The sequence below is a fragment of the Castanea sativa genome, chromosome 7, assembly GCF_040712315.1.
Source record: "Castanea sativa cultivar Marrone di Chiusa Pesio chromosome 7, ASM4071231v1".
Lineage (NCBI taxonomy): Eukaryota > Viridiplantae > Streptophyta > Magnoliopsida > Fagales > Fagaceae > Castanea > Castanea sativa.
In genome coordinates this window covers 2232214-2259553 of record NC_134019.1, presented here as the reverse complement: position 1 = coordinate 2259553, position 27340 = coordinate 2232214, and the positions used below count along the sequence as shown (strand labels likewise).

The 27340-nt window shown below is 33.4% G+C and overlaps 2 protein-coding genes, 1 long non-coding RNA gene and 1 pseudogene across 3 annotated transcripts; all 4 read right to left on the bottom strand.

Moving 5' to 3' along the window:
• Positions 1-1688: 1688 nt before the first annotated feature.
• On the bottom strand, positions 1689-3794 carry LOC142643478 (uncharacterized). Its single transcript, XR_012845874.1, has 3 exons — positions 3710-3794; positions 1938-2870; positions 1689-1828 (listed from the first exon to the last, which is right to left on the bottom strand). It is a non-coding gene; the product is annotated as an uncharacterized LOC142643478 (long non-coding RNA).
• LOC142643475 (TMV resistance protein N-like) lies at positions 3791-15970 on the bottom strand. The gene is made up of 11 exons (XM_075818134.1): positions 15690-15970; positions 14931-15436; positions 13178-14279; positions 12719-12991; positions 11895-12635; positions 10878-11793; positions 9521-9665; positions 6332-6484; positions 5638-5677; positions 5019-5177; positions 3791-3900 (listed from the first exon to the last, which is right to left on the bottom strand). The coding sequence occupies exons 2-6, from the start codon at positions 15428-15430 to the stop codon at positions 10930-10932; spliced, it is 3480 nt and encodes a 1159-aa protein (XP_075674249.1). The 5' UTR covers positions 15431-15436; positions 15690-15970; the 3' UTR covers positions 3791-3900; positions 5019-5177; positions 5638-5677; positions 6332-6484; positions 9521-9665; positions 10878-10929.
• Positions 15971-18385: 2415 nt separating this feature from the next.
• On the bottom strand, positions 18386-21261 carry LOC142643160 (putative E3 ubiquitin-protein ligase RHY1A; the record flags this gene model as incomplete). Its single annotated transcript, XM_075817708.1, has 2 exons — positions 18386-19027; positions 20912-21261. Coding segments are annotated over 2 exons (888 nt in total), but the record flags the coding sequence as incomplete, so codon positions are not given.
• A 264-nt stretch (positions 21262-21525) lies between these two features.
• Positions 21526-26665, bottom strand: LOC142643159 (20 kDa chaperonin, chloroplastic-like; annotated as a pseudogene).
• Positions 26666-27340: the final 675 nt, after the last annotated feature.

The window sequence follows — 27340 nt, the reverse complement described above, 5'->3', positions numbered from 1 at the left end:
AATTGCCAATGATTCTAGTTTTTATTTTTTTATAGAGGATCAATTGTTTTTTAACAAAGATTTTTTCAAAACTAGTTTGAAAATAAATCCTTCAAATTTTTCATATGTCTTTATATTAAATGTGAATTTTAAAAATCTAGCATCTAGATTACATGTGCTTATTATATCTTTGTGCTTGCAAAATTTTAATAAAATTTAAAATTAATTGTTATGTCATTAAAAAAAAGTTAAAATTTCAAGTTTTTGTGATCTAAAATTGTGTATAAAAAAATAAATTTATTGATCGAATAATAAATAAAATCTAATTTGAATGAAATTTAATATGCATATTAAAAACATAAAGAACATGAAATTCAACAATTAAATTTTGAAAATTCAATATATATATATATATATATATACACACATGAGAAGTTTGAAGAAATTTTCTCCAAACTAATTTATAGAAGAACTTTGTTCATTATTATTATTATACTAAAATTTAACCAAACAAAAAGTACCCAAAAAATGATGCTAGGTAATTGGTGAATTTATTATTTTTACAATCAATTCAAATTAATTTTTGGGTTCTAATTTACTTAAATGATATATTTTTTCTCAAATAAAGGATTTATGTTCAAATTCTACCTCAAATCATTGATCTAAAATCAAATTTTAAATTTCTAATAGGAACCTTTTAACCACAATCATCGAACCAAACTCAAATTTTAAATTTTTTACAGAAGCCATTTAACCACACTATGACGTCCTTCCTAAGGGCCAATTGACACTCCAAATTAAGCTTTTCCCTGAAACTTGAAATAACTATATTTAAAAATTATTTCTCTAGTTTATTCTATTGTTTTGGCAATAATGAAAATGAAAAATAGAACAAGGACCAAAGCATAAGTTTAATAATTGCTCTCTTCTCCTTTCCTTTGATTAGTCTATTCTATTATGTTAAAGTTAAAATCATTTTTTTACTTTATCAAAAACTAAAAAATTAAAAGCATTTTTAATTTATGTTATTTTACTTTCAGATATATAGGTGTGCAAGCTTTGGGCCGCAGTACTACTTGTTGGGTCTTTCCAACATCATTCATAGGCTTTGTGGGCTTTGACTGTCAATACCTTCTAAATTTCCTGAATAGAGGAGAGAGATCAAAAAGTAATCTGAAACAGTAAAACACAGAAAACACGTATTCAACAAATTTCAAAAGAGCAATCAAGAAATACAATGAGATTAGATTTTCTCGTGTGTGTACAACAGAGCAGGGGATACAATAATTACATATGCACACAATTACAAATTAAAAAAAAAAAAAATTTGGTCAGTGCCAAAACTTTCACACGTGTAGGAAAACCCAGATTACAAAAACATTTCTAGTAAAAAAAAAATCGAACTCTTTGATGCTTTGTTGGGATTGTTACTATAGTTATAGTTCTGCAACAATATGGGCAGTCACCACAAGTTCGAAGCCAGGGATCCAAGAAGGCAGAGTGGAAGCTATGGGAACATGGCAAGCGTATAAGCGCGTCTCCCTCCACAAATGTCTCCAAACATATACTACAATCCTGTGAAGCTCTTGATACCGCCCCTTCAACCTTGCTGCTGAAAACCTCCAGGTGCAAACAATCTAGAGCCTCCTGACTGAGACAAGGTGGCTTCTTCTTTGGTTTTAACAATAATTGTAGCCTCTCGATTCGAGAGGTCAGGCCAGTAATGCTTGAGCGTCCAGCTGACTGACCTGCTGATGCTTGAGTACCCAAGTCTCGATCATCAACAAGCTCTCTTAGGTCATCTTCAAGCGTTAATTCAGGGCAGTCTGACAAAGGTCTCCCACATCCCCTAAATTAAAAAGCAAAACCAAACAGGAGACTATTATTTTGATTCAAGGACAAGGGAAGAAAGATCTTTGCATTCAGAATATTTTGACAACTAGTCTAGACCATAATACCATGTGCAGGTTGTGACAAACAATATCTATAGGAGCACAAGCAGCAGCAGCAGTAGTGAGGATGATGTCAGTTAGTATCAGCAGCAGAAATTCACAGCAAATGACAAATAAGATATGGAAATACTGGTTCAAGATACTGAAAAAAATAAAAAAGATAACAGAAGCCCAAGAAAAATTTGAAAAAAATCAAAATTGAATGAGAAACACAATGATTGAAGAAGCCATCCATTAAAATAAGACCAACCATTTCAAAGACATTGGTGGAACAAGAGATATTCACCAATAATTTGTGAATATTTTAAATTCCAATAATGGATATTGTTGCACGTTTGATGAATACATAGCATAGAATTCAGCACTTGTTAGAAGTTATAAAATATATTAGGAGAATTTTGTCACAATAAATTATAGTGTCTTGCCCCAACTGCCAGAATTGCTGCCCTATTAATATTAAGTCATAAAATGAGATTGAAGGAATATACTACTCTCCCTGGTAAGTGTGCAACATGTTTACTGAGCTTCATAATAGAACCCGTGGTGAGAACCAGTATAATTAGCCATCGCAATTACAAAACCAAGTTCAATTCCTCCAACGGGGAAACCAAAGCCAAATTCTAGTGGGTCTCCAAAGTTAGGATCACAAATGATGCCTAATTGCACTTTGATTTCAATTTAAAATTTCATAAAGACAGAATCGGTAATCATGACAAAAGAGCTCAAGTGCGGATCTCTGGGGATTCCAAAGGGAATTCCATGGATTAGGACAGTTGTCACCAAGTCACATCAATCTCACATAAAAAAAAAAATCATATCTAATTAAAAGAAAAAAGTGATAAACCCTTTCAAATGATGTGCCACAACCTTAATTGTCTGTCACAAATCCAACAGGCATGATCAAATGGAGCTTCCCCTTCGATCATCCCATCAAACCACCTACCCAATTCAGACAATAAGGGACATTTGGCAAACAATGGAACTAGTTCAGTTCTAATACAAGCAGAACCAAAAAAAAAACTGAACTAGTTTATTTTATTTCGAGTCTGTCTAGAATCATATCAAAACCAGTTTTACTTAATAGGTATGCAAAATTTCCTAATTTAAAACTAGATTATGGTGAGAATATGCATATGAAAACATCAAAATTTTCAGAACTTGATTTTGGAGAGAATGTATGTTTGAAAGAACCAAAGTTAAAACTAGTTTTCTAAAGGAACATATTGCATCCCATTTTGAACTAGTTCTTTGAACTAAAAAAATTAAAACCAGTTAAGTTGTTCCTGGTTGGCCTAGTTTTGTGATATGCTAAACATCCCTTAACAGTATAGGGCAGTCAATACAATCCAACATACACACACTATGCAATTCCTCCAGTCATAAATACTTTTGTCATAAGAAATTTAAATTAAAATACAGACATCATGAAGAGGATAATTTATTGCAAGAAAGTTGAAGATTTTTCTGGCCATCCCATAAGAATTAAAGGGGTCACTATAACCCAGTTTTCACACATAAGGTCCATCTAAAAGTGGAGTCAGAGAAGAAAAATGGATCCATCATCAGACCTGAAAATATGGTATCAGATTGATCGATTCAATACTTTCATAACTTCACCATCAAAAGCATTGGTGGCAGTCAATCTTGGTGTTGCGCAGATGTATCATGACAATTTGGCATAAACATATTATTGATGACGTAAAATAGATAATAATTTTCATGTAATGTCCAGACTCACCCTTGGAAAATCCAAATTGCATTTCACATTAATCACTGACCTGTTTGCAGAAAGAGGCACCCCTCTCAACCTCTCCAGAAGCCTAGCCCTTGCAAGCAGCACAGTTCCAGGAAGCCTGTCCTCACTTTCAATCAACCTTGGCCTACTTGTGCTGCTTAAATTTTCTGTGTTGGCACTGTTGCTTGAAACAAATTGACTTGTACTTTGCTCAGGTCGAACTGCTGCACACTCCTTATCAAGACAACACAATATAGAAAATGAGGGGAAAAAACGTTATGAAACTCTAGGCACTGAGCCACTGTACAGATTGATTTTGAATCTCATGCTTTCACCACACTGAAACATAAACAAAACCACCATTGAGACTTGGTATCGCAGGTTCATTTTTTAAGGAAAGTATTTTCTCCCCAGAAATTCACCCCAATAATATAGATACCAATTAAACATTGAGTCAGAGAAAAAACTTATATAAACACTCAAATGATGAACATGTCACAAAATGAATCTCACATAACCAGTTGCTATTTCTCGTACTTTTCACTCAAAATATGCACTATGCAGAGATGGGAAAATAAAAAACTACAAAAAGAAGCAGCTCATGCCACCTATCTAATTTTATGCCCTTCTCCCCTAAAATTCAAAAAGTCCTTAGCTAACAAAACCAAAGTACTTGTAGTATTATTTATAGAAGAAATAGATAATGGCTCCTAACTAGATGTTCAGTGCATTGTGGCACATACTATTCTCCAGGGTGCTTAATGGCTCTTGACCTGGGCTTTTATCATTTGTAGTTGGGTCTTCACCCCTCAAATCAGGTTCAAGAATTTCTTTTGACACAAATCAAAAGCATACTTGATTAATTTACATGGAATAGAAATAGATATTTTGCTTTTGGATGAAACTTTGCTATTTACATGGAAATTAACAAATGAAGGAATTTAAACTCCCATGATTTAAAATCCTATTTATCACAAATTTCATTGTTTGGTTAATTCACACTTGATTCCAAAGAACCAGACCAAAAGTAGTGAATTAATGCTAAAATTGAGATCAAATTTCAATAAATTATCCGACACCAACCCAAAGAACCCTACCAATCCCCCAAAAATTATGTTTGTTTCATCCTCGGAAATTTTGAAATCCCTATTAGGAGAAGCCCCAATCCCAAAGATGCCACTGTTTCCATTTTTAATGTTGCTCTCAAGTTCAACATTAAATTCCCTCCTGAATTTGCCACAAAAACTGTGAATGAGCAAGAGAGACACACATACACAAAGGAATCACATACAAATAGAGAAACTATGATGCCTATGTGTCACTTCCCTTACAAAATAGAAATAGGATCTTACATCTTTTGGGAGCAAATTAACTGCCCTTGATGGAGTTTTTAAATTCCCAACTAAACCATCCAACAATTCTTCTAGCTTGAGAATCTCAAGGATAAATGATATCAATCACTAAGTTGCTGCTACAAACTGTAGGCACATCAATTTCAGCTTTTCCACCTTCTGCATTTGAAAAATCTAACTATTAAGAATAAACCCCAAAGATAACCAAAGAAAATTGGAAATCAAGTTCTTAATATCATCATAACAATTAATTGTCTTCCTCTTTTTCAACAACAATCTTTACTATTGGTGCTTCATGATTATTGGATTACTTCCATTTTCAAATTAAAATTACAGATTTTGATAAACTGACATCTCCAGTCAAAGATATCAGTAGTTTATAGTAATATCATGAAATAAATTAACGTCTTTAAATGGCTTGAATACAAAGAAAATGTACAGTATGATTTCTTTTACACTACAACTCCTTAACTTTGATATGTGCTCTTTGCAAATTTTCAGGGGCCAAACATGAGGATAAGTAGTTATAAATGCATAATATTCTTCAATCATCTTACTAGTTAATTCAAAATAATACAAGAGTTTCACTTGAGCTTTGCTGATAAAAAATAGTACTAACCTTTAATAATTTAGGAAAAAGAACCATGGCACTGGATAATCTGTTTCAAAAAAAAAGATATACATAAAGAATTAGTCCCTCCCAAGTCCCAACACACAAAGACACCATAATATTTGACAATACGCAGCTTATTTGTCTAAAAGAACTGTGTATATACAACTTTTTCATAGAATTCATACATTCAAATCCTACATAATTCCATTTTGCTAGAGGAAAAAGAAACCTATTTAGCATCCCTCTTCTACGCATTTTGCAGTCTTAAGTTTGTTATGCATTATGTGCTAATTGTGTTCAAGATCTTGAGAGTATGTATTAATATATTATAGGAAAATGTTGGTGCACTCGGTATCTTAAACTTTATGACAAATTTTGGACATAAAAGTAACGTAAAAACTAAATGAATTCATATTAACATTAGAATTATGATCTTCACTAGCATGATAAGATACTTTTAGCAGGTTAGATATGATTAAGAGCTCACTAATTTCAAAATCATTAGCACCTTTTATATATATTCAAGGTAATTATTTGTCAAGCCAAAGCTTATTAATTTTGAATATTCTTATACGGTTATCTTCAAGTAAGAATCCAATCAAAGACAGAATTGTAGAAGACTGCAAGGTTCTTTTTTATTATTATTTTTCTTTAAATAAAACTAGTAGTCTATATTGTGAGTGCATAATGATAACCAAACCTGAACACCGTGGCTACATTTTGTCATGTCATCCAGGATTTCTTCAGTTCTCCAACTTGTTCCAGCAATACTTGTACGGAAGCTAGGAGTCCTATCCTTGAGGATGTACATTTGCCTTCAATACTTGGAATCATAATCCTGAGTAAGGCTCTCCTATAAAACATTAATGTATTGTAAGCATCTAAAAACAGATTTGAAGAACTCATAATTATTATAAATGTAGGAAACATATATACCTTCTGAAAAGATTAGATCTTTGCAATGAAAAATTCACCGTAAGGATCATTAATCACACCATAGACCCACCAAAATTTTGTTAAAGCAAGAAAAAGAATTAGATGGAATCAATAAAATTATAATGTGTAAAACCATACAAGAACACTTAAAAAATATATTATATCTAAAATGCCCTAGTCATTGACTATGTGAAAACTTAAAACCAACTTAATACACACTATTTTTTTTACCTAATATATCCAAACCATATTTTTCAACTTTGAATTTCTGAAGCATGAACAAGAAGGGCCAAGGTTATGACACTGAAAACACACTAACATGGGCAGATCATGGGAAAATACGACACAACACAAACATTATTCTGTTTGTGTGTTCTACCACATATTGTTAATAAAATGAACTAGGTATTTATACCACTACGCACCCTTAGTATTATGGTCACCCTATAAGTACAAGTTCTTGTGCGATGGCACGGGGGGAGGGGCTACACACATACACTTAGATTATGCTAAAGTAGGATCTCTATCTCAGGTAGAAAAAGGAAAAATGAACTAGGTATGTATGTGTGTGTTTGAAATCAATTAAGCTAATAATTAAGTAAACTGTCAAAGACACAATTAGGGAAGACCTTAATGATGCTATAATCTAAGGTTAAAATTTCAACCATGACTTCACTTATACCTTTCCTAAATGTCAAGATACGTGTTGCATGCTCATTGTGTCATCTTTTGAAGCAATTACCTCGCTACATTATCACCAGCCATGACCTTAGCCTGGATGTAGGAAAAGCAATGTCAAGAACCAAGAAAACATAGACACCCTTCACGCGGCAATAATGGTCAATATTTCCATTTTTACCCAATATATGTACCTTATATAAGTCATAGAATATTTACTTTCGCGTATTTGAAAACAGGCTTTATATGTATAAGTAGGCTAAGATTGGAATTTACATATGACAGATAATTGTAATAACAAGTTCAAACGTTTAACTGCAGATAGCAAAAGTCAAAAGTTCAAAAGTTCTAACTGTATTAAACAAGTTCAAAAGTTTAACTGCAGGTAGCAAAAGTCATCTGAACAGAAATTTTATTGCTTAAACAAAAGAGTAATTTAGATGTAAGGTTTTACTGGTACTGCAAGAGCTCAAGAAAGTGAAAATTTCAAAACTATTAGCTGAATCTCTGTATCACAGTGGACAGTGCTTGCATAGATTCATCATGGGCTGCAACACATGGTGAAAACCCCTTGAGTAAAAATTCTAGAAATGGTTGAGCAGATTCAGGGAAAAATCAAACTTGACAGAGAAACCACATCCTTGCATGGAAAGTCTTCCACTCTTCCCGCTAGAAACTGGTGCTTATGCTGTGCAGTTGTGCAACCATGGCCTAGTTCTAGCTAAGAAATTTTGAAGTGGCATTTAAAGGAAAGTTGATTGTAAATAGCATAAATAATTTTTTTTAAAGGAACTTAACTGACAAATCATAGTCCAAATAACATGGAATTGCTTGGACTGATCAAGTAAATGAATGGGAATGTTCAATGTGGAGGGAACATTAACATGTAAAATTATCCTCGTATGTACTTGATTTTACCATACTCGTTGGTTACAATAAGTGCAAAATTAACAAAAAGGGATACAACATAAGTGATCTCTTCTCCTTAACACTTTAATGTATAGGACAGTAAAAGGCATGTATATAAGTATATCTTTTGTACCAGATATAAAATCATAACCATTAGCTCATGAACATTGTTTACTCTTTTCTCTACGGCAAGGTATTCCTATAAGAGGGTGAATTCAAGGTGATACTAATTTGTAATTTCAAAATATTCTTTTCAACATTTAACTCAAAGTGAAATTAGCAAGAAGGTGCCACAGCCCACAGAACAGTCGAAAATTACTATGTTCAAACTGCAATTGGAGGTAATCCTATTAATTTATTTACATAAGATATGCCAGTGGGTAAGAACTGAAATGTGTATAGAGCTTTAATCTTCAAAGGGATAGAAGACCTGCTCATAGTTAAAGATAACTATAAAACCTTTTCTTGGGCATTGAGATCATTCTAATGTCTACAAAATAAGGGTGTCAAATACCAAAGACAAGACTTACATCTATACCCAGTTGCATCAAGTGTGGAGTCCATTAATACCAAATACCAGAACAGAGTGATCATTTTTGGGCGCAAAAATAACAAAACTTATAAGGATGAAGTAGTTTCACCAGCAGCTACAACTATTATTCCAACAATGATGAAGTTGTGGCCCTGTCATCCTAATTAATTCAAGAATGTGCAATTAATATAAAAATAAACAAACAAATAAAAGCCTTTTATTTTATATTATATTGGAAAAAACTCTTCGACCAATAAGTATGAATTATTTTCTTCTACAAATCCCAACCAAAGGCATTTGTGAATTAAAGTAGCTTAAATTTTCGCCAGCAAGATGTAAATGAGCAAATAACCTAATGCAGTATCATTCCAGCACATTAAAAATAAATACTCCATAGACTTGAAAGGTTCAAACCAAAACATCCCAATGTGACTTTAACAACAAATTTGGATTGAAAGATATTTCCCTATTCTCTACTTCAAACACCAGTACATAATTGAGCAATTTATATTGTCATGACATCCATCCAGAACCAAATGCAACTGCTTAGTAGTTAGATGCAGGATTGCATTGAAAGAAGGATGTTCTTTGGTTGGGATTTTGCATGAGGTTAATGGTGCATTTTGCATGAGGTTAATTTCAATGTTGGACGATATAGATAAAAAATATCTAAATAGGGGGGTAAAACATGGCCGTTTAAACCTATAAAAATTCAACAGCACAAAAAAAAAAAAAAAAAAAAAGAAGGCACCAACAATTGACATTTCAACTGCACATTAAATTAAACAGACATGCATCAATAACAAAGCGAAAATGAATAATCACATGACTTACAACACAAGAAACTACCAAAAGGAGTGCCCTGATTCCAGATTCAAAGACATTAGTAACTAGGCCATTCTTCAATTGGAGCGTTGACTCAACAAATTGGTTAATTGGAAAGCTCTCACCCAAAAGCAAAAATCTTTTTTTCCAGTTCCTGCAATAATGTCTGGGTTAGACCTAACAGATCTGATAATTCCATGATATGCATGATCAAATTCTTTACTCCTTAATATTGTCAGAAAATATTGAAATCACAGGGTCAATTTTAGGTTTCAATACATTATCAATTGATTCATTTCTTTTCTTAAGCATGTTATCAATTTTTATGAAATGCTATGAACTTTAATAAAGAAAACGATTAAATCCACTTCCAAAGACACCAATCAAATCCAATTGAATTTTATAACATAATGAGTTGCATTAATTTATGAGAAAAAATATTGGTATACTTTTGCAAGCTAGAAAATATTCCACTATTACATAGGTCGAAGAACAACTTGATGTGAAAGAACGAAACCTTGTTAGTAGGATGTCACACAGCAACTTAGCTCGGTTCTACACATTCAGTTTTTCAATCATCACTTCAGAGTCCAACAATCAATAACAAAGACACATTTCACTCATAGTTAAAGCTATAAAATAGCATGCCCAAGTGAGGAGAAAAAACCAAAGAGCATCACCCAAAACGTTATAATGAAAAAGTCTTAACAATATAAATTGTTATTGCCACTAGATTAAAGACCTCCCTAATTCATTTCAGAAGTGCTAAATCCAATAATGGATCAACCAAACAAGCTAATATCAGAAATCCACATATAATTCCCAACATTTTGACAAGATTATGAAATTTGAGACAATATATACTATCAGCAACAATTTTAAAAAGAAAGCATTTAAAATGTAATGGTGTGTTCAAAGGACCTTGAAACTACGACTATTGGCAAAGTCAAATCCATTTCAAAACCTCCTGCTCTATGAAATTAAGGATGGCATGAGCATATAAGGTCATGCCTACTGAAGTTTGAATTTTAAGAATTGGTGCTGGCTAGTAACAGACTAATAAACAAAAATCCTAATATTCGCTCGCATATTATGCTAACAATGGAGAAATGGAATAAAACTCAAAATTTCAATAAATCAAGTATGAGTAGCTTCATTATCAGAGAGAGAGAGATTATGCGATAAACACGTAACTGCTTGTTTTCATAATTTGTCTAAAATTTGAGATAGGTTTTTCATAATATCTTTCATCTATTCAGCATTTTCTTTGGGTTAGTTTCTATTCAAATTATGTTGGTACCCAATCCAATGAATGAGCATCCAAAGATGGAAATGAAACAATGCAACTAAAAAAAAAGAGACGTACCTTGGCATCAAATGCTAAAGAAATGGAGGCATATTTCTTCTTCCAAGTTCGATCAAGATTTTCTCCTTTTCTTCGATGGAGAATACCAATTGAAGTCATCATCACTGACAAAGTTATGGGCCGTTGGAGAAGAACCCCAATGAAATGCCTCACTAAAATTTGAGCCAATTCCCATAATTGGCAGACCCATGCGTAGTTTTGGCAAAGAAATGTGGCTAGTAACCTGAGGCTGAGGAGGCGGATAATTTCTTCCCATGGGAGAAGTGCACAGTGACAAACTCGAATCACATCCATCATCACGAGAGCCCTCTAGAGGAGAATCAAAATCATTATATGTTGTTTCTGTTGAATTCGAATGTGAAAGCTCCAAACAAGAGTTTAAGAGGTGGGGGGAAGGTGTGACTGTGTTTGAAATAGAACAAATGGGGAAGGCAGGTATTGAAGTAGGTGGGAGAGCGTCGGTGGAGAGATGTTGAACAAAAGGACAGATGCATTCAGCATGGACCCCACACCTTAGGATATGAGAATCACCTCCAAAGTAATAAAAGTCACATTCAAATTTAACCTCCACACGATTCCGCTCTAATAGATTTAAGTGCCCTAAGCAAGAAGGCAATATAAAAAAAAATACATGATTACTAGTCAAATCCAGCAAACCAGTGATTCCTAACGGAAACCAATAATAAGTCGAATTTATCCCATTAAATTTCAAGGAGACTTTTACAGTCCGTTGATTCAGTCCCAAAACAACGCAGTAAACAAATTTATGATAATCACAATCACGACCGACCCAGAATGAAATGGAATTTCCATCACTTTGATGATTGAACCATTTTGGAATCTCTGATCCAGGTAGTACAAGTCCATAATCATTTAAATCAGATGGATTTTGTCGTGGTTGCCATAATGCTCCAAACTGTTTGCAATAATCAAATTCAAACAAATTTAGTAATGTATTTTTGAGAAGGTAAAAAGAGTGTTGCTATATAACATTGAATGAAAGAGAGAGAGAAACACCTGACTGAACAATCTGTTTGATGATTGTGGATGTAGCGAATGGGAGTTTAGTATTTGCACTCTTCTTATAGATCGTGGAAGCCTTGGAATTTTCCGAAGATACTTACAACATTTTATTCCGAGTGTGTCTAATCTAGTAAACTTAGTGATGCTTTCCGGGATGGTAATAATATTGATTTCATTCAAATATAGACCTTCCAATATAGGAAAGTAATCAGTCTTCATCAATAAATCTAATTCAATTAGATTTCCAACATTACTCAGATCTAGATTTTGAACATTGCTTAGATCTAGAAACGCATATGACTTTCGCATCGGACATGGATCACACCAGGGTCTCGATTTGGCAGTATATATACATAATATCTCAGGCGGTGGTAATTTATAGATGAAATCTTCAAGATCCACAATATTTTTACAGCAATAGCTATATAAACCTTCAAAGCTGAGATGATTGTCGCGAAAGAGAGAAAAAAAATCAACACTTGAGAAGAATGAAACATCTATATAGCGGAGAGATTTCCACATGAGATGGCTTGGAAAATTTTGAAGTTTTTCACATCCACTAAGATACAATTCTTGAAGCTTATGAAGAAATCCAATGGACTCAGGACACTCAACTAAATTTTTGCAAGATTTAAGGTCTAAGTACTCTAAGTTTGGAGCGCACAAATTAGGTAAATTTTCAATAGACTCACATCCACGAAGGTTGATACTTTTCAAATTCTGGAATTGAAACTCCTATAGAAAAAAAAAAAAAAAATTATGTTCAACAAACTTTAAAATTAAAAAATTTTGAACTTAATTTTTAAAGAAAACCATACCTGCTTAAATAACGTCTCTAACCGAATGCAACTACCTGGCATCTCGAGTGTAACAAGTTTTTGAGGACAAAAATTGGATGGTAAGGGAAAAGGATAATTAGGCAATTGAAGCAACCTTAATCCATTGGGGAGATATTTAAGTTCTTTACGAATGTGCACATTATGAACTATAACAAATTTGAGATTTCTCATCCTTTTGAAAGTGTTAGCTGCCAATGTCACTGTTGTTGGTTTATGGGAGCACAACATTATGCCTCGAATTTCATCTGAACCCTGTTTGGATAGAGCATTGGGTGGAACACATTGCACAATAGAAATTGTCAACATCATAACAATTTGAAATTTTAAACAAAATAGGTTAATGATAAACTTATATTTTTCTAAACATTAAAAAGAAAAAAAATAATTGATTTTTTTTTTTTTTTGCTTAAAAAAGAAGTGAAGAAAAAGAAGTTATACCGTATTTTCTTTAAGAACTTCTAAAGCATCATCATAACACCATAGCCTTGTACGCTTTCCAAGCACATTTGATTCTTGTTGAACAATTTCTCTACCCATTTGTTGTATCAAGTCATGCATCCATAACTTGTCAAATTCAACCCTTATGAGACACTTATCAATAAGATTTGGAATACCAGAATCTGGATATAAATTGCAGGCAGCTAAGATATCCACAACGTAATTTTTGGACAATCCTTGGAAGAAACATGCAATATCAAGGAAAATATCCTGTTCATTTTTGTCCAATCCTTCAAAACTTACTTTTAGTATATTTTGAATTTTTTTGTTTGGAATATCCTTATACTTTTCTAATTCACTTTCCCATTGGCGAATGCTTCTTCCACGTAAATCAGAACCTATAATTTGTAGAGCTAATGGAAGGCCATTGGCATAACTTATGAATTGATTTGTAAGTTGTAAATAATCTGCCTCAGGTTTGTCTTTTTTGAAGGCACACTTACTAAAGAGTTGAAGAGCTTCATGTCGATCCAATTGCACAACCTCGTAGATTAAAGGATCAATTTCAAGAGTGGTTAGCACATGTCTGTCTCTTGTGGTTATGATAACTCTACTTCCATTAGCAAGCCAATCGCATTTTCCAAGAAAATTTTCTACTTGGCCCAATTTATCCACATCATCAAGAATCAAAAGAATCTTTTTACACGAAAGTCTTTCTTTGATCACATTGATTCCTCTGGATGTATTGTGCACCTTCAATTCTTTGCTCCCTAAGATCTCAGAAAGAAGTTGCCCTTGTAGTTCGATTATGCTACAATCTTTTCTTGAATTTTGTCTGACATTCATTAGGAAGCTACTTCCTTCAAATAGATCAGCAACTCTATTATAAACAGCTTTTGCAATTGTAGTCTTTCCTATTCCTCCAAGGCCATGAATTCCAACCACGCGAACATCATTTGACTTAATATCTAAAAGATTTTCTATGAATTTTGCACGAGAATCTACTCCAATTGGGTATTGAGCAACAAATAACTTTGTGTGATTTAATTTGGTACTTGATACCACTCTAATTATTTCTAAGATAAGCTGATATTCAGGAAAACTGCCAGTTGTAGAGCATAGGAAACATAATTAGACTAGTTGGAAATATAAATACAAAAATGAACTAAATTCAAGATGATTAGATGTGTGACTTACAAGTGACACATTTTTTAAATTAAGTAAACGTGCATGTAACTCATAGTCATAGATTTAAGACGATAATTAATTTGAAACTAAAATGTGCTTTTTTTTTTCTTCTTTTGAGTCCTCGTTCTCTCTCTCTCTCTCTCTCTCTCTCTCTCTCTCCTACTAACATGTCACTACCCCTTGTTCTTGTTCTTCACCTCATGCCTCTTGCCTCCCCCTTCATCCTACGCCACTAGCCCATTTATAATACTCTGAAAATGAAATGACTAAGAAAATTTGCAAATTATTAAGTTGATGAACCTTGATTTAAATCACACTTCCTTCTCTCACAAGTGTGGGTGAAAGGTAAAATCATCGGATGAGAGCACATTAGATGTGTTTGTAATTTACCAATCAAGTAAAAATATAAAAATAAACCTTCTATTTATGTTGGCCTTTAATAGATAGTAGTAGCAAATATTATCGTAATAAAATATTATCGCAATTTGGTATTTAGTGGTCATAACAAAACCATAGGAGGTTTGAAAGCTATTAAAAGACACAAGATTAGTGATTAGATACATACCAATCCTTATAATGCCATCCAGACAAACTAGCTGCTTCCCTTAGAGCTGCCCTCCACCTCGGCACTTTCTCTATGTTATTCTTGAATTTTTTTTCATGTGTAGTTATTGCTAATCCAAAACTACCTTTCTGCTTGCGTACTTCAGATGGATCCACCTTGTAAAAAACTGGTAAAACTCTTTGTCCATTTTTCTCACACTCAAGAATCTCGGTAAGTTCTTCGAGGCACCAAGTGGAAAATGCATAATTTTGAGAGAATATGATAACTAAAATCATTGATGATTTAATGGCTTTGATAAGTTTCGCTGAAATTTCTTCGCCTCTTTGGAGACCTTCATTATCAATGAAGGTGTTGAAACCTTTGTCACACAAGGCCTGATATAAATGGCCAGTAAAACCATTGCGAGTATCTTCACCACTAAAACTCAAGAAGACATCATAGTCCCACTTGTTAGTGGAAGAAGAAAAGGAGTCTCCCTCATTGGACGGGAAAGCCGCCATCAAGATCTATGAGGAGAGAATTGGAAAGATCAGAGATGTGATGAAATGAGAAGTACAAGAGATGAGTAAACCACACCAACAAAAAAAAAAAAAAATGTCATTTGACAAAGAGCAATTTGAATGGAATGCTCAGGTTGAATGAACAATTAGGAAGGGGAATAGGAATAAAGGCCTTGAAAAGAGCCTTTAAATCAACAACAACATAAACAAACACACACAAATGCAAATTGAGAAAAAGGGTAAAGCTGAGAGAAAGTACCTGTAGAGTGGAGAAAGATCAGCGATGTGGCTTGGGTCGGTAACAGCTCGGCGACGGGGCGTGGCTTGCGTGGGTCGGCGATGGATTATTGAGAAGAGAGCTTCGGTGAGGATGATGGATGAACGGAGCAGGACTTGGAAGATGGGTGAGAAGGACGATGAATCGGGTCGGCGATGGTGAAACGGCAGAGGAATAAAACAAATAGAAAGATGGGTTTGAGGAGTGGACGGTGAGAGTCTGAGAGTTTCTGTTATTGAGAAAGAGAGAATGACTGAAACGGCAGAGGAATAAAAAGGAGAAAGAAATAAATATTATTTTAACGAGGGTTGGAATAAAAAATAATATTTGAATTTAATAAAAAGTGCACAGTTATACTGTAGCAATAAGTTAAACATTTTAGAAGACGTTTGAATTCAGCTTTTTTGCAGCTGCGTGCACGTTTTGGTTTTTTTTTTTTTTCTTTTTTTCTCTGCTGTGGGGACAGGTGTGCAGTGTGCGTGCAGCGTGTATCGTGTACGTACTGTTCATGTACTTTTTTAATAATTTTTTATTAAAAATGGGTCTTGCAGCACTATTTATACATTTAAAAATTATTTTGTTACAGTGTTTTTAATTTTCAACAATAAGTTCTATCCAAACGGACCCTAATTAGTATCACCTTTGTGGCATACTTGTTTGTATTGGTGCTAAAAATAACAATACGATTTTTTAGCACCAACAATGCTAATGCTCTATCTTATATAAAAATAAAAATAAAAATACTAATACTCTAAGCATCACTATGTGCAAAGATTTTCTTTTATTTTACAATAAAAACTTCTATCACCTTTGTAGCGTACTTGTTTGTATTGGTGGTGCTAATAACAATATGGCTTTTTAGCATCACCAATACTATTGCTCTATCTTATTCAAAAAAAAGAAAAAATACTAATGCTCTAAGCATCAACATGTGCAAAGATCTTTTATTTTACAATAAAAATTGTATTTTACACGATCAATTTGCAAAAACACCCTTATATAAAAAAAAAAAACATAAAATAATAGACATAAGAGCTATAGTAACCGTGCATATATGCACATAAAATAATAAATAGAAGAGCTACAGTAACCGTGCATATACGTATGGTTACTGTAGCAATTGTACATAAATGCACAATTTTACAACCACTTATGTGTGTTTTTTTGCTTAAAATGTATAAAATAAATAACTTTTTCTATTTTGTAAGACTTACACATACTATTGCTAATGCTCTTAAGATTGAAAAGTTTTGATATAATTATTAATTGATTTTTCATTTTCAATAATATTAACAAAAGTAATGTAACAGTCACAAACTATTTTATAACATTTTTACAAAATCTTAATGTGATCAACCTCTTAGTGGTTTTTATCTAGACCCACCATTAATATCACTTTTTCATTTACCAATAATCAATCACCACATTAGCAGTTTGTAAATTTTTTTGTAAAATAATTTGTATCTCTAGTATTATTCATATTAACAAATATATAAAAGATAGAGTATCAATTGTCAATGATTCTAATCTCTCCTTTTTTCTTTTTTTTTTTATAGAGTGTCAATTATTTTCTAACAAAATTTCTCTTAAAACTAGTTTGGAAAGAAACTCTTCAATATTTTTTATATGTCTTTATATTAAATGTAAATTTTAAAAATCTAGCATCTGGATTACATATGCTTATTATATCCTCTGTACTTGCAAAATTTCAAAAAAATAAAAAATTAATTGTTATGTCATTAAAAAAATTTTAATTTCAAGTTTTTATGATCTAAAATTGTGTATTAAAAAATTAGTTTATTGATTGAATAATAAATAACATTTTATTTGAATGAAATTTAATATGCATATTAAGAACTTAAAAAACATGAAATTTAACAATTAAATTTTCAAAATTCACTAGATATATAAATAATGAGAATTTTGAAGAATTTTTCTCCAAACTAGTTTATAGAGAAATTTTGTTCATTATTATTATTATACTAAAATTTAACCAAACAAAAGGTACCCAAAAAATGATGCTAGGTAATTGGTGAATTTTCTATTTTTATAATCAATTCAAATTAATTTGTGGGTTCTAATTTACTTAAATGATAAAAAAAATTTCTCAAACAAAGTATTTATATTCAAATTCTACCTAAAATCATTGATCTAAAATCAAATTTTAAATTTCTTACGGAAAAGTTTAACCTCAATCATTGATCCAAAATCAAATTTTAATTTTTTTACAGGAGCCATTTAGCCACACTATGACATCCTTTTTAAGGACTAATTGACACTCCAAATTAAACTTTCCCCTGAAATCTGAAACAACTATATTTAAAAATTATTTCTCTAGTTTATAATATTGTTTTGACAATAATTAAAATGAAAAATAGAACAAGGACCAAAGCATAAGTTTAATAATTTCTCTCATATCCTGTCATTTGATTAGTCTATTCTATTATGTTCAAGTTAAAACCATTTCTAATTTATGTTATTTTATTTTCATATATATATATATATATATATATATATATAGATGTGCAAGTTTTGGGCCGCAGTACTACTTGTTGGGTCTTTCCTACATCATTCATAGGCTTTTGTGGGCTTTGACTGTCAATACCTTCTAAATTTCCTGAATAAAGGAGAGAGATCAAAAGGTAATCTAAGACAGTAAAACACAGAAAACATGTATTCAACAAATTTCAAAATAGCAATCAAGAAATACAATGAGACCAGATTTTCTCGTGTGTACAACAGAGCAGGAGATACAACGATTACATATGCACACAATTACAAATTATAAAAAAAAAAAAAAAATTTGGTCAGTGCCAAAACTTTCACGTGTAGGAAAACCCAGATTACATAACATTTCTAGTAAAAAGATATAACTCTTTGACGCTTTGTTGTGACTTGTTACTATAGTTATAGTTCTGCAACAATATGGGCAGTCACCACAAGTTCGAAGCCAGGGATCCAAGCAGGCAGAGTGGAAGCTATGAGAACATGGCAAGTGTATAAGCGCGTCTCCCTCCACAAATGTCTCCAGACATATACTACAATCCTGTGAAGCTCTTGATACTGCCCCTCCAACCTTGCTGCTGAAAACCTCCAGGTGCAAACAATCTAGAGCCTCCTGACTGAGACAAGGTGGCTTCTTCTTTGGTTTTAACAATAATTGTAGCCTCTCGATTCGAGAGGTCAGGCCAGTAATGCTTGAGCGTCCAGCTGACTGACCTGCTGATGCTTGAGTACCCAAGTCTCGATCATCAACAAGCTCTCTTAGGTCATCTTCAAGCGTTAATTCAGGGCGGTCTGACAAAGGTCTCCCACTTCCCCTAAATTAAAAAGCAAAACCAAACAGGAGACTATTATTTTGATTCAAGGACAAGGGGAGAAAGATCTTCGCAATCAGAATATTTTGACAACTAGTCTAGACCATAATACCATGTGCAGGTTGCAACAAACGATATCTATAGGAGCACAAGCAGCAGCAGCTGTAGGGAGGATGATGTCAGTAGTATCAGCAGCAGAAATTCACAGCAAATGACAAATAAGATATGAAAATACTGGTTCAAGATACTGAAAAAATAAAAAAAGATAACAGAAACCCAAGAAAAATTTGAAAAAAAATCAAAATTGAATGAGAAACACAATGATTGAAGAAGCCATCCATTAAAATAAAACCAACCATTTCAAAGACATTGGTGGAACAAGAGATATTCACCAATAATTTGTGAATATTTTAAATTCCAATAATGGATATTGTTGCACATTTGATGAATACATAGCATAGAATTCAGCACTTGTTAGAAGTTATAAAATATATTAGGAGAATTTTGTCACAATAAATTATAGTTTCTTGCCCCAACTGCCAGAATTGCTGCCCTATTAATATTAAGTCATAAAATGAGATTGAAGGAATATACTACTCTTTCTGGTAAGTGGGCAACATATTTACTGAGCTTAGAATAGAACCCGGTGGAGAGAACCAGTATAATTAGCCATTGCAATTACTAAACCAAGTTCAATTCCTCCAAAGGGGAAACCAAAGCCAAATTCTAGTGGGTCCCCAAAGTTAGGATCACAAATGATGCCTAATTGCACTTTAATTTCAATTTAAAATTTCATAAAGACAGAATCGGTAATCATGACAAAAGAGCTCAAGTGTGGATCTCTGGAGATTCCAAAGGGAATTCCATGGATTTGGACAGTTGTCACCATGTCACATCAATCTCACATTTAAAAAAAAAATCATATCTAATTAAAAGAAAAAAGTGATAAACCCTTTCAAATGATGTGCCACAACCTCAATTGTCTGTCACAAATCCAACAGGCATGATCAGATGGAGCTACCCCTTCGATCATCCCATTAAACCACCTACCCAATTCAGACAATAAGGGATGTTTGGCAAACAACGGAACTAGTTCAGTTCTAATACAAGCGGAACCAAAAACAAAACTGAACTGGTTTATTTTATTTCGAGTTTGTCTAGAATCATATCAAAACCAGTTTTACTTAATAGGCATGCAAAATTTTCAAATTTAAAACTAGATTATGGTGAGAATAAGCATATGAAAACATCAAAATTTTCAGAACTTGATTTTGGAGAGAATGTATATTTGAAAGAACCAAAGTTAAAACTAGTTTCCTAAAGGAACATATTGCGTCCCATTTTGAACCAGTTCTTTGAACTAAAAAAATTAAAACCAGTTAAGTTGTTCTTGGTTGGCCTAGTTTTGTGATATGCTAAACATCCCTTAACAGTATAGGGCTGTCAATACAATCCAACATACACACACGCACTATGCAATTCCTCTAGTCGTAAATACTTTTGTCATAAGAAATTTAAATTACGGACGTCATGAAGAGGATAATTAATTGCAAGAAAGTTGAAGATTTTTCTGGCCGTTCCATAAGAATTAAATGGGTCACTATAACCCAGTTTTTACACATAGAGATCCATCTAAAAGTGGAGTCAGAGAAGAAAAATGGATCCATCATCAGACCTGAAAATATGGTATCAGATTGATCGATTCAATACTTTCATAACTTGACCATCAAAAGAATTGGTGGCAGTCAATCTTGGTATTGCGCAGATGTATTGTGACAATTTTGGCATAAACATATTATTGATGACATAAAACAGATAATAATTTTCACGTAATGTCCAGACTCACCCTTGGGAAATTCCAAATTGCATATCACAGTAAGCACTGACCTGTTTGCAGAAAGAGGCACCCCTCTCAACCTCTCCAGAAGCCTTGCCCTTGCAAGAAGCACAGCTCCAGGAAGCCTGTCCTCATTTTCAATCAACCTTGGCCTATTTGTGCAGCTTAAATTTTCTGTGTTGACCCTGTTGCTTGAAACAAATTGACTTGTACTTTGCTCTGGTTGAACTGATGGACGCTCCTTTTCAAGCCAACACAACGTAGAAATAAGGGGAAAAAAGTATAAACCTCTAGGCACTGAGCTACAGTACAGATATTGATTTTGAATCTCATGCTTAATTTCACCACACAGACACACATAAACGAAACCACTATTATGATTAAATCTCCCAGCTTCATTTTAAGGAAAGTATTCCTCCCCCCTCCCCCCGGGGAAATTGCCCCCAATAAGAAAGATACCAATTAAACATTGGGTAAAAAAAAAATACTCATAAACACTCGAATGATGACCTTAACTATTGGAGATCACAGAGGAGACAATGACACGTCAGAGCATTCACATCAAAGATGTGAAAATGCTAAAATCTCATTTTTAGCTCTCATCCTATCAAAAAGTCACACACATCAAAGGTGCTACACTTAAAAAGTTTTACATCTTAGCTCAAATCTTCAAAAAATGGATCCATTTAAAACGAAGATTTTAATACAATACGAATGCACCCATTCATTATCAAATGAACCTGGGATGTTTCAATGAACTAGTATTAATTGTTAGCTATGCAGAGAACTGAAAATACTAGAATCCGACTCAAAGCTGCAATCAGCATACTCTAAAGACTAAAGTGCAATTATTTTCAAAATCCATATGTCTTGAGGCACTTCTGCATAAAATTTTGGAGGTACATACTAAGAGCATTTAATTGACAACTAAGAAAGAACAGCCATAACATCTGAAACCCTCAAAGCAATATAATCATAACCATCTTTTCCCTTAAAGTCATTCCCAGCATAATTGGAGTACATGACTATGCTCCCTGGGGCGAGGGATAATGGTTTCCTATTGCCTTCTTCATCCAGAGGACCAGGCCCAACCGCAATCACCTGCCACATCCAATGCAGAATAAACATCAAACATTAATCTGCCCAAACACCAAAACCCCATCTTACAATCCTAAAACTGGTATTCAGCTAATGCTTGGGAGAGCATAAACTTGAAGATGCTCTAGTCCTCACCGTCCCAATGGAAGGTTTCTCCTTGGTCGCCTCTGTCAGTTACAAACCCCCAGTAGTCTTTTCCTCAGCTTCAGCAACCTGCACTTGAGGTCAAACGTACAAGGTATAATACCAAATATTACTTCAGGTTCTCAGTGGCTCACATGATAAACCAAGAAAAGACATAAATAAAGCATAATGCAAGATCAGACATGATATATCATGCACAGCTACATAATTATTTTGCAGTAAACCAAAGGCAGTTCACTAACTACAACCCCAGGATGAGACCTTTAGATTAACATTATTATTTATCCTTGGCTATACTCCACAATACACATTTTTTGAAAATACATGCAAGTGTAATGAACTTTAAAAATGTAACAAACCTTGATTAAAACTCTATCATTCAGGGGCTTAAGTTCCTTGGCATCATCTGATTCAAGAACACCAACTATATCATCATCCTTCAGAATAAGATGCTTTGAACCATTGAGCTCCAGCTCAGTCCCAGCATACTTGGAATACACAATTTGGGTGCCAATCTGTACAAAGAAAAGCAATTAGTGAAAGGAACAAACAATGGAGAACTGGAAGCCAGAAAGATGAGTGAGCAAAAGTTACCTTCACACTGATGTCTACTTTGCTCTTCCCAACTATCTTACCCTCTCCAATTGCAACCACCTCACCTCCTTGAGGCTTAGTTTGAGCAGTTTTTGGGACCAAAATTCCACCATCTGTCTTTTGCTCAGCTGTTTTGATCTTGACCAACACTCTATCACCCAAAGGCTTAATGTCGGTGCACTACAGAAATGGGAACAAAATGATACCTTGCCAGAAAAGACCCGCATAACATGAACTGTATCAGAATTTCAGTAAATGTAAATCCACAGCTATGGTGTATATACTGTTGTTTGACCATAATACAAATGTTTGACCACAGCTATGGTGTATCCACAGCAGAATTGCTACATAGAAACAGAGAAGTATTGAACCCATAAGTTCCCATATATGACACATATAACAGAGCATACTTAAAAACCACAAAGTTCCCTGGTTCTGAACTTTCTAACAAAAAAATGACCCACAAAGCAGTTTTCTTTTTCTCTTGTAGGCCCCAAAATACTATTTCACTGTTTCATTGGCAAACAACCTTACAATTAAAAAGTTTTATCCATCTAATATTGAGAGGTATATAGTCAAGGATAGATTCTCGATTTGAAACTAAACTGAATTACAACAAATAACAATAACAGTAGTCAATCATGTTTTCCAAACTAAAATTCAACAAATCATTTGGTATTTCTGCTTATTTGGTATTTCTTGGGTGATGCCATATTCAGAAGAAGATATTCTCTTGGGCTAGTTGAGACGATTTGGGAGAAGAGGTAATAGGGGGTAGTTGGTTAGTAGTCTTGCTATGTCTTATGTAGTGTATATGGTGGGAACTAAGTGCAAGGTGTTTTAAAGGTACATAAACTAGCATGATGAAATTGGAAGTTTCAATTTTTGAAAACCTTATATGAGTGGATGACATCCCCTATGATGTTCTCGATTGAGGAGTTCTTAGAGTTTGTGGACTCCCTAGGAGCTACATAATCATTCTATTTGTTTCCTATTTTATTTTTTCTTTCTTTTTTTGCTCTCATCGTGTACTTGATTTGAGTTTTTAATAAAGTTTATTTACTTACATAAAAAAAACAACAAAAATTCACAATGCATCAAGTTATGACAAATGTGTGCTTGAAAATTTTTTAAATGCTACCTTTGGGGTTTTAATTCCTATAAAAGCAAATAGATTGAAAGGGGGTATTAGGGGAGATTGTGTTTGATACGCCTAATGCATTTATTAAAGGTAGACAAATACTTGATTCTATCCTCATAGCTAATGAATGTTAGGATACAACAACCAATCCTTAGTCCCAAAATTTTGAGATCAGCTATAGATTCTCAATAGACTAGTTAGGCTCAATCACATGTTTGGATAATTGTCTAAACTTTGGAAGCCTGAATACGGCAAAGGCTAATGACCACCTCAACTGGGACTTCTTGATTTATTTATTTCAAAAGTGTGGCTTTGGGGCAAATGAAGGTTTGTATTTCTAGTCTAATTTCTGGTTTTGGTGAATGGCATTCCAACTAGGTTTTTCCCTAGTATGAGATTGGTTATGTTACAGGGATAAGTTTTCCCCTTTATTGTCTGTGGTTGTTAGGAAGCCTTAAGAAGGATTATAGTGAAAGTAGTGTCAGGGGGTTATTTGAATGGTTTCCTCTTTGATAATTCAGGGGGTGAAACAAATGTAATATCCCATCTACTTTTTGTTGATGACACACCCATCATTTGGGATGCATACTCTACACATCTTTATTATTTAAGATGTATCCTTATTTGTTTTGAGCCAATTTTAGGTTTGAGAATTATTCTATGTAATTCTAAAATTGGGCCAGAAGGCGAGATAGTGAATATTGAAAAACTAGCAAGCAATCTTGGATGTCATGTTTTGAAGTAATTGGGTTTACCATTGGGAGCTCATTTCAAGGCAAGGCATATATGGGATTCCATTCAAGAGAGAATGCATAAGAAATTGGTTGGTTGGAAGAAATTGTACCTATCAAAGGGAGGCATACTCACTATAATCAAAAGTATGCTATCTAGCCTTCCAAAATATTTCCTATATTTTTTCCATTGTCTGTAGGGTGGCAAATAGGTTGGAAAAACTTCAAAAGGATTTCCTTTGAGGTAGTAAGGGTGACGAATTTAATTTCCATTTAGTTCATTGGAGTATTTGTTGCAATCCTCTACTCTATATCATGGAGAATTGGGGATTAAGAAGATATTGCTGTGTAATCAAGCTTTGTTGCAAAAGTGGTTTTGGGGATATGCAAAGAAAATGCATTATGGAAGAGAGTAATAGAAGAATGGCATTATCTGTGCAAATTGGTGTTCGGGCAAGGTCAACAGACTGTATGTGTTGGGTTTGTGGAATCATATTAGAAGAAGGGATGCCTTGCATTTTATCATACATGACAGTGATGGCTCTAAAATTTGTGGAATGGTGAGTCTGCTATAAAGGAGAGACAACTTGATATTTTTCTAATCGCAACAGATAGAGAATATAGAGTGGAAAACTATATAGAGTTTGGAATTGGTCGTTTTAAATGGAATCCTATATTCATTTGAACAGTGCATGATTAGGAAATATAATCTATGGCACATTTATTAGAAGATATTTATTATGATTTCTGTACTTAAAAAAAAAAAAAACAAGACTTCCAATTGAAGAGCTACTATAAAACATTGAGAGAAGGAGGAACAAATTTTCCTTGCAAAGCATTGGCAAGTTTGTGTACCGCCAACTCAAGGGTAGCTTTTTTCTCGTGTTGTATGGTAGTAGGGAAGATTTTGATAACAAATAATTTAAGCAAGGTTAATTATTATGGATTGGTAATTCTATGTGTAAAAACCATGAAGATAATGTGAATCATTAATTCTTACAATGTGTGGTGGCTTAGGGTGGCACGAGAATTGCTTTTTATTTTTGATAAGTAGGCTGGCATGAGAATTGTGATCTATGATCTTCTGCTTGTTTGGTGTCTCCTGGGTAACACCTTATCCTATGATGTAGTAACTCCTTAACCTGTTATGTAGGTGTTATCATGTTGGAAGAGATGTTTTGTCTAAAGCTGTAATTGGGGGATTTGAAAAGTTGTTCCTTTGTGTTCAATATGTAATTTTGAAGAGAAAAGAATGCACTTTTATTGAGGAGTAATAGTTATGCGTGGTAAAGCTGAAACAGTTATTTTTTCAGACCTTATATGAATGAACTTTTGACTTTTCATGTCTTCGGTCCCAGAGCTTTCACTAAATTCTGCTGTAAATTTTTTTTTTTTTTAACTTTTTACTTTTTGTTCTAGCTTTCCTCATATTTTTTGGGTAGAACCACCTTGCTTTTTTAACGTTGCATCAACTTAAACCCTTTAATCACACATTTCAAACCAATTCCATCATACAAACTATAGAGAAACCCATTCCAAAGTACCTAAACCAGCCACATACCAACACATGATTCACAACAATCAAAATTTCCACATACTACAATACAACAAACTTCAATAACAAACACTGATAAATTTGGAGAAACAAAAATGGGTGATGAAAATACTACCTTGGAAGCAACCAGGCCCCTAAGTGCCCTCTGAGAGAGACCACTCCCTACTCCCAAATGCTCCACTGAAGGACTAACTTTCACTGTTGATAGTTGAAGCCCCTGAAACGAAGGCAAGTTCCTCGTCGAAATTGAGGATGATGTAAACTGAGTTGTAGCTCTTTCTGGGTCTACTCTCAAATCCCACAAACACAAAAAACCAGAAATCCAATTAATAAGTCAAGTCTAGAAACCTTTATTGGAAGAAGAAGAGAGACTTACTTGACCAACCAAATCCAAACACGGCTCAGTCAGAATGCTTTATTAAATTTAAAGAAAGAAATATGATTCAAAAGGAGAGAATTGAAGAGTATATTCAGGTTCTACTTTCAAACCCCACGAAAAATAAAAACCCAGAAAGCAAAAAGCAAAAATATTTGCTTTCATCGTCCTGAGACGGTAAATAAAAGTCAGTTTCAGTGAGCTTGGTACAGTAGAAATGGGAGGGAAGAGAAAACACGAGAGAGGGAAAGGAAAGGATGTGGGTAACAAGTTTTACTCTATTCGGTCATTGTTTTGTTTTTTTTTTTTTTTTTTTTCTTAAAAGGTAAATTATCTATTTGGTGTGACATGTAAATTCGGCCAATTTGATCCATAATATTTCAAATTTGTCAGTTTACTTCCTAACATTTTGTAGTGTGTGAAAATAGTTTATATCATTAAGTAATACTAGTCTCATCACACGCACTTTGCGCGTGCGATGAGACTTTTTTTTTTTAGTGGATCTATTTTGTAAAAAAAAACTGTATTTAATTATTTTATATATATATACTATTTTTATTTTAAAATTCTAATTTATAAGTGAATAAATTAATTTAAAAATTAAAAGTAGAGTGGTCTTATTTTTTAGGCAATATTTTAGTGAGAGTTGGAGTTGCATTTTTACCAGATTTTCTTTTAGTTTTGTCTCTACTTAAACATAAGACTGTAGGGGCATATTTAAACTAAAAAAAATGAGTTTTTATTGGATTATCCTCTAGTTTTGTCTCTATTTAAACATAGGATTGTAGGGGCATTTTTGAACTAAAAAAATAGGAATCCAAACAAAAGAAGCCCCTTAAA

Bases quoted from the DNA above. Each gene is read 5' to 3' on its own strand.
- LOC142643475 (XM_075818134.1), bottom strand. From the start codon at position 15,430: ATGGCGGCTTTCCCGTCCAATGAGGGAGACTCCTTTTCTTCTTCCACT. The intron at 14,280-14,930 runs GTATGTATCTAA...TACAACTGGCAG, and splicing joins GGATGGCATTATAAGGATTG to TTTTCCTGAATATCAGCTTA. The intron at 11,794-11,894 runs GTGTTTCTCTCT...TATTGCAAACAG, and splicing joins CAAACAGATTGTTCAGTCAG to TTTGGAGCATTATGGCAACC.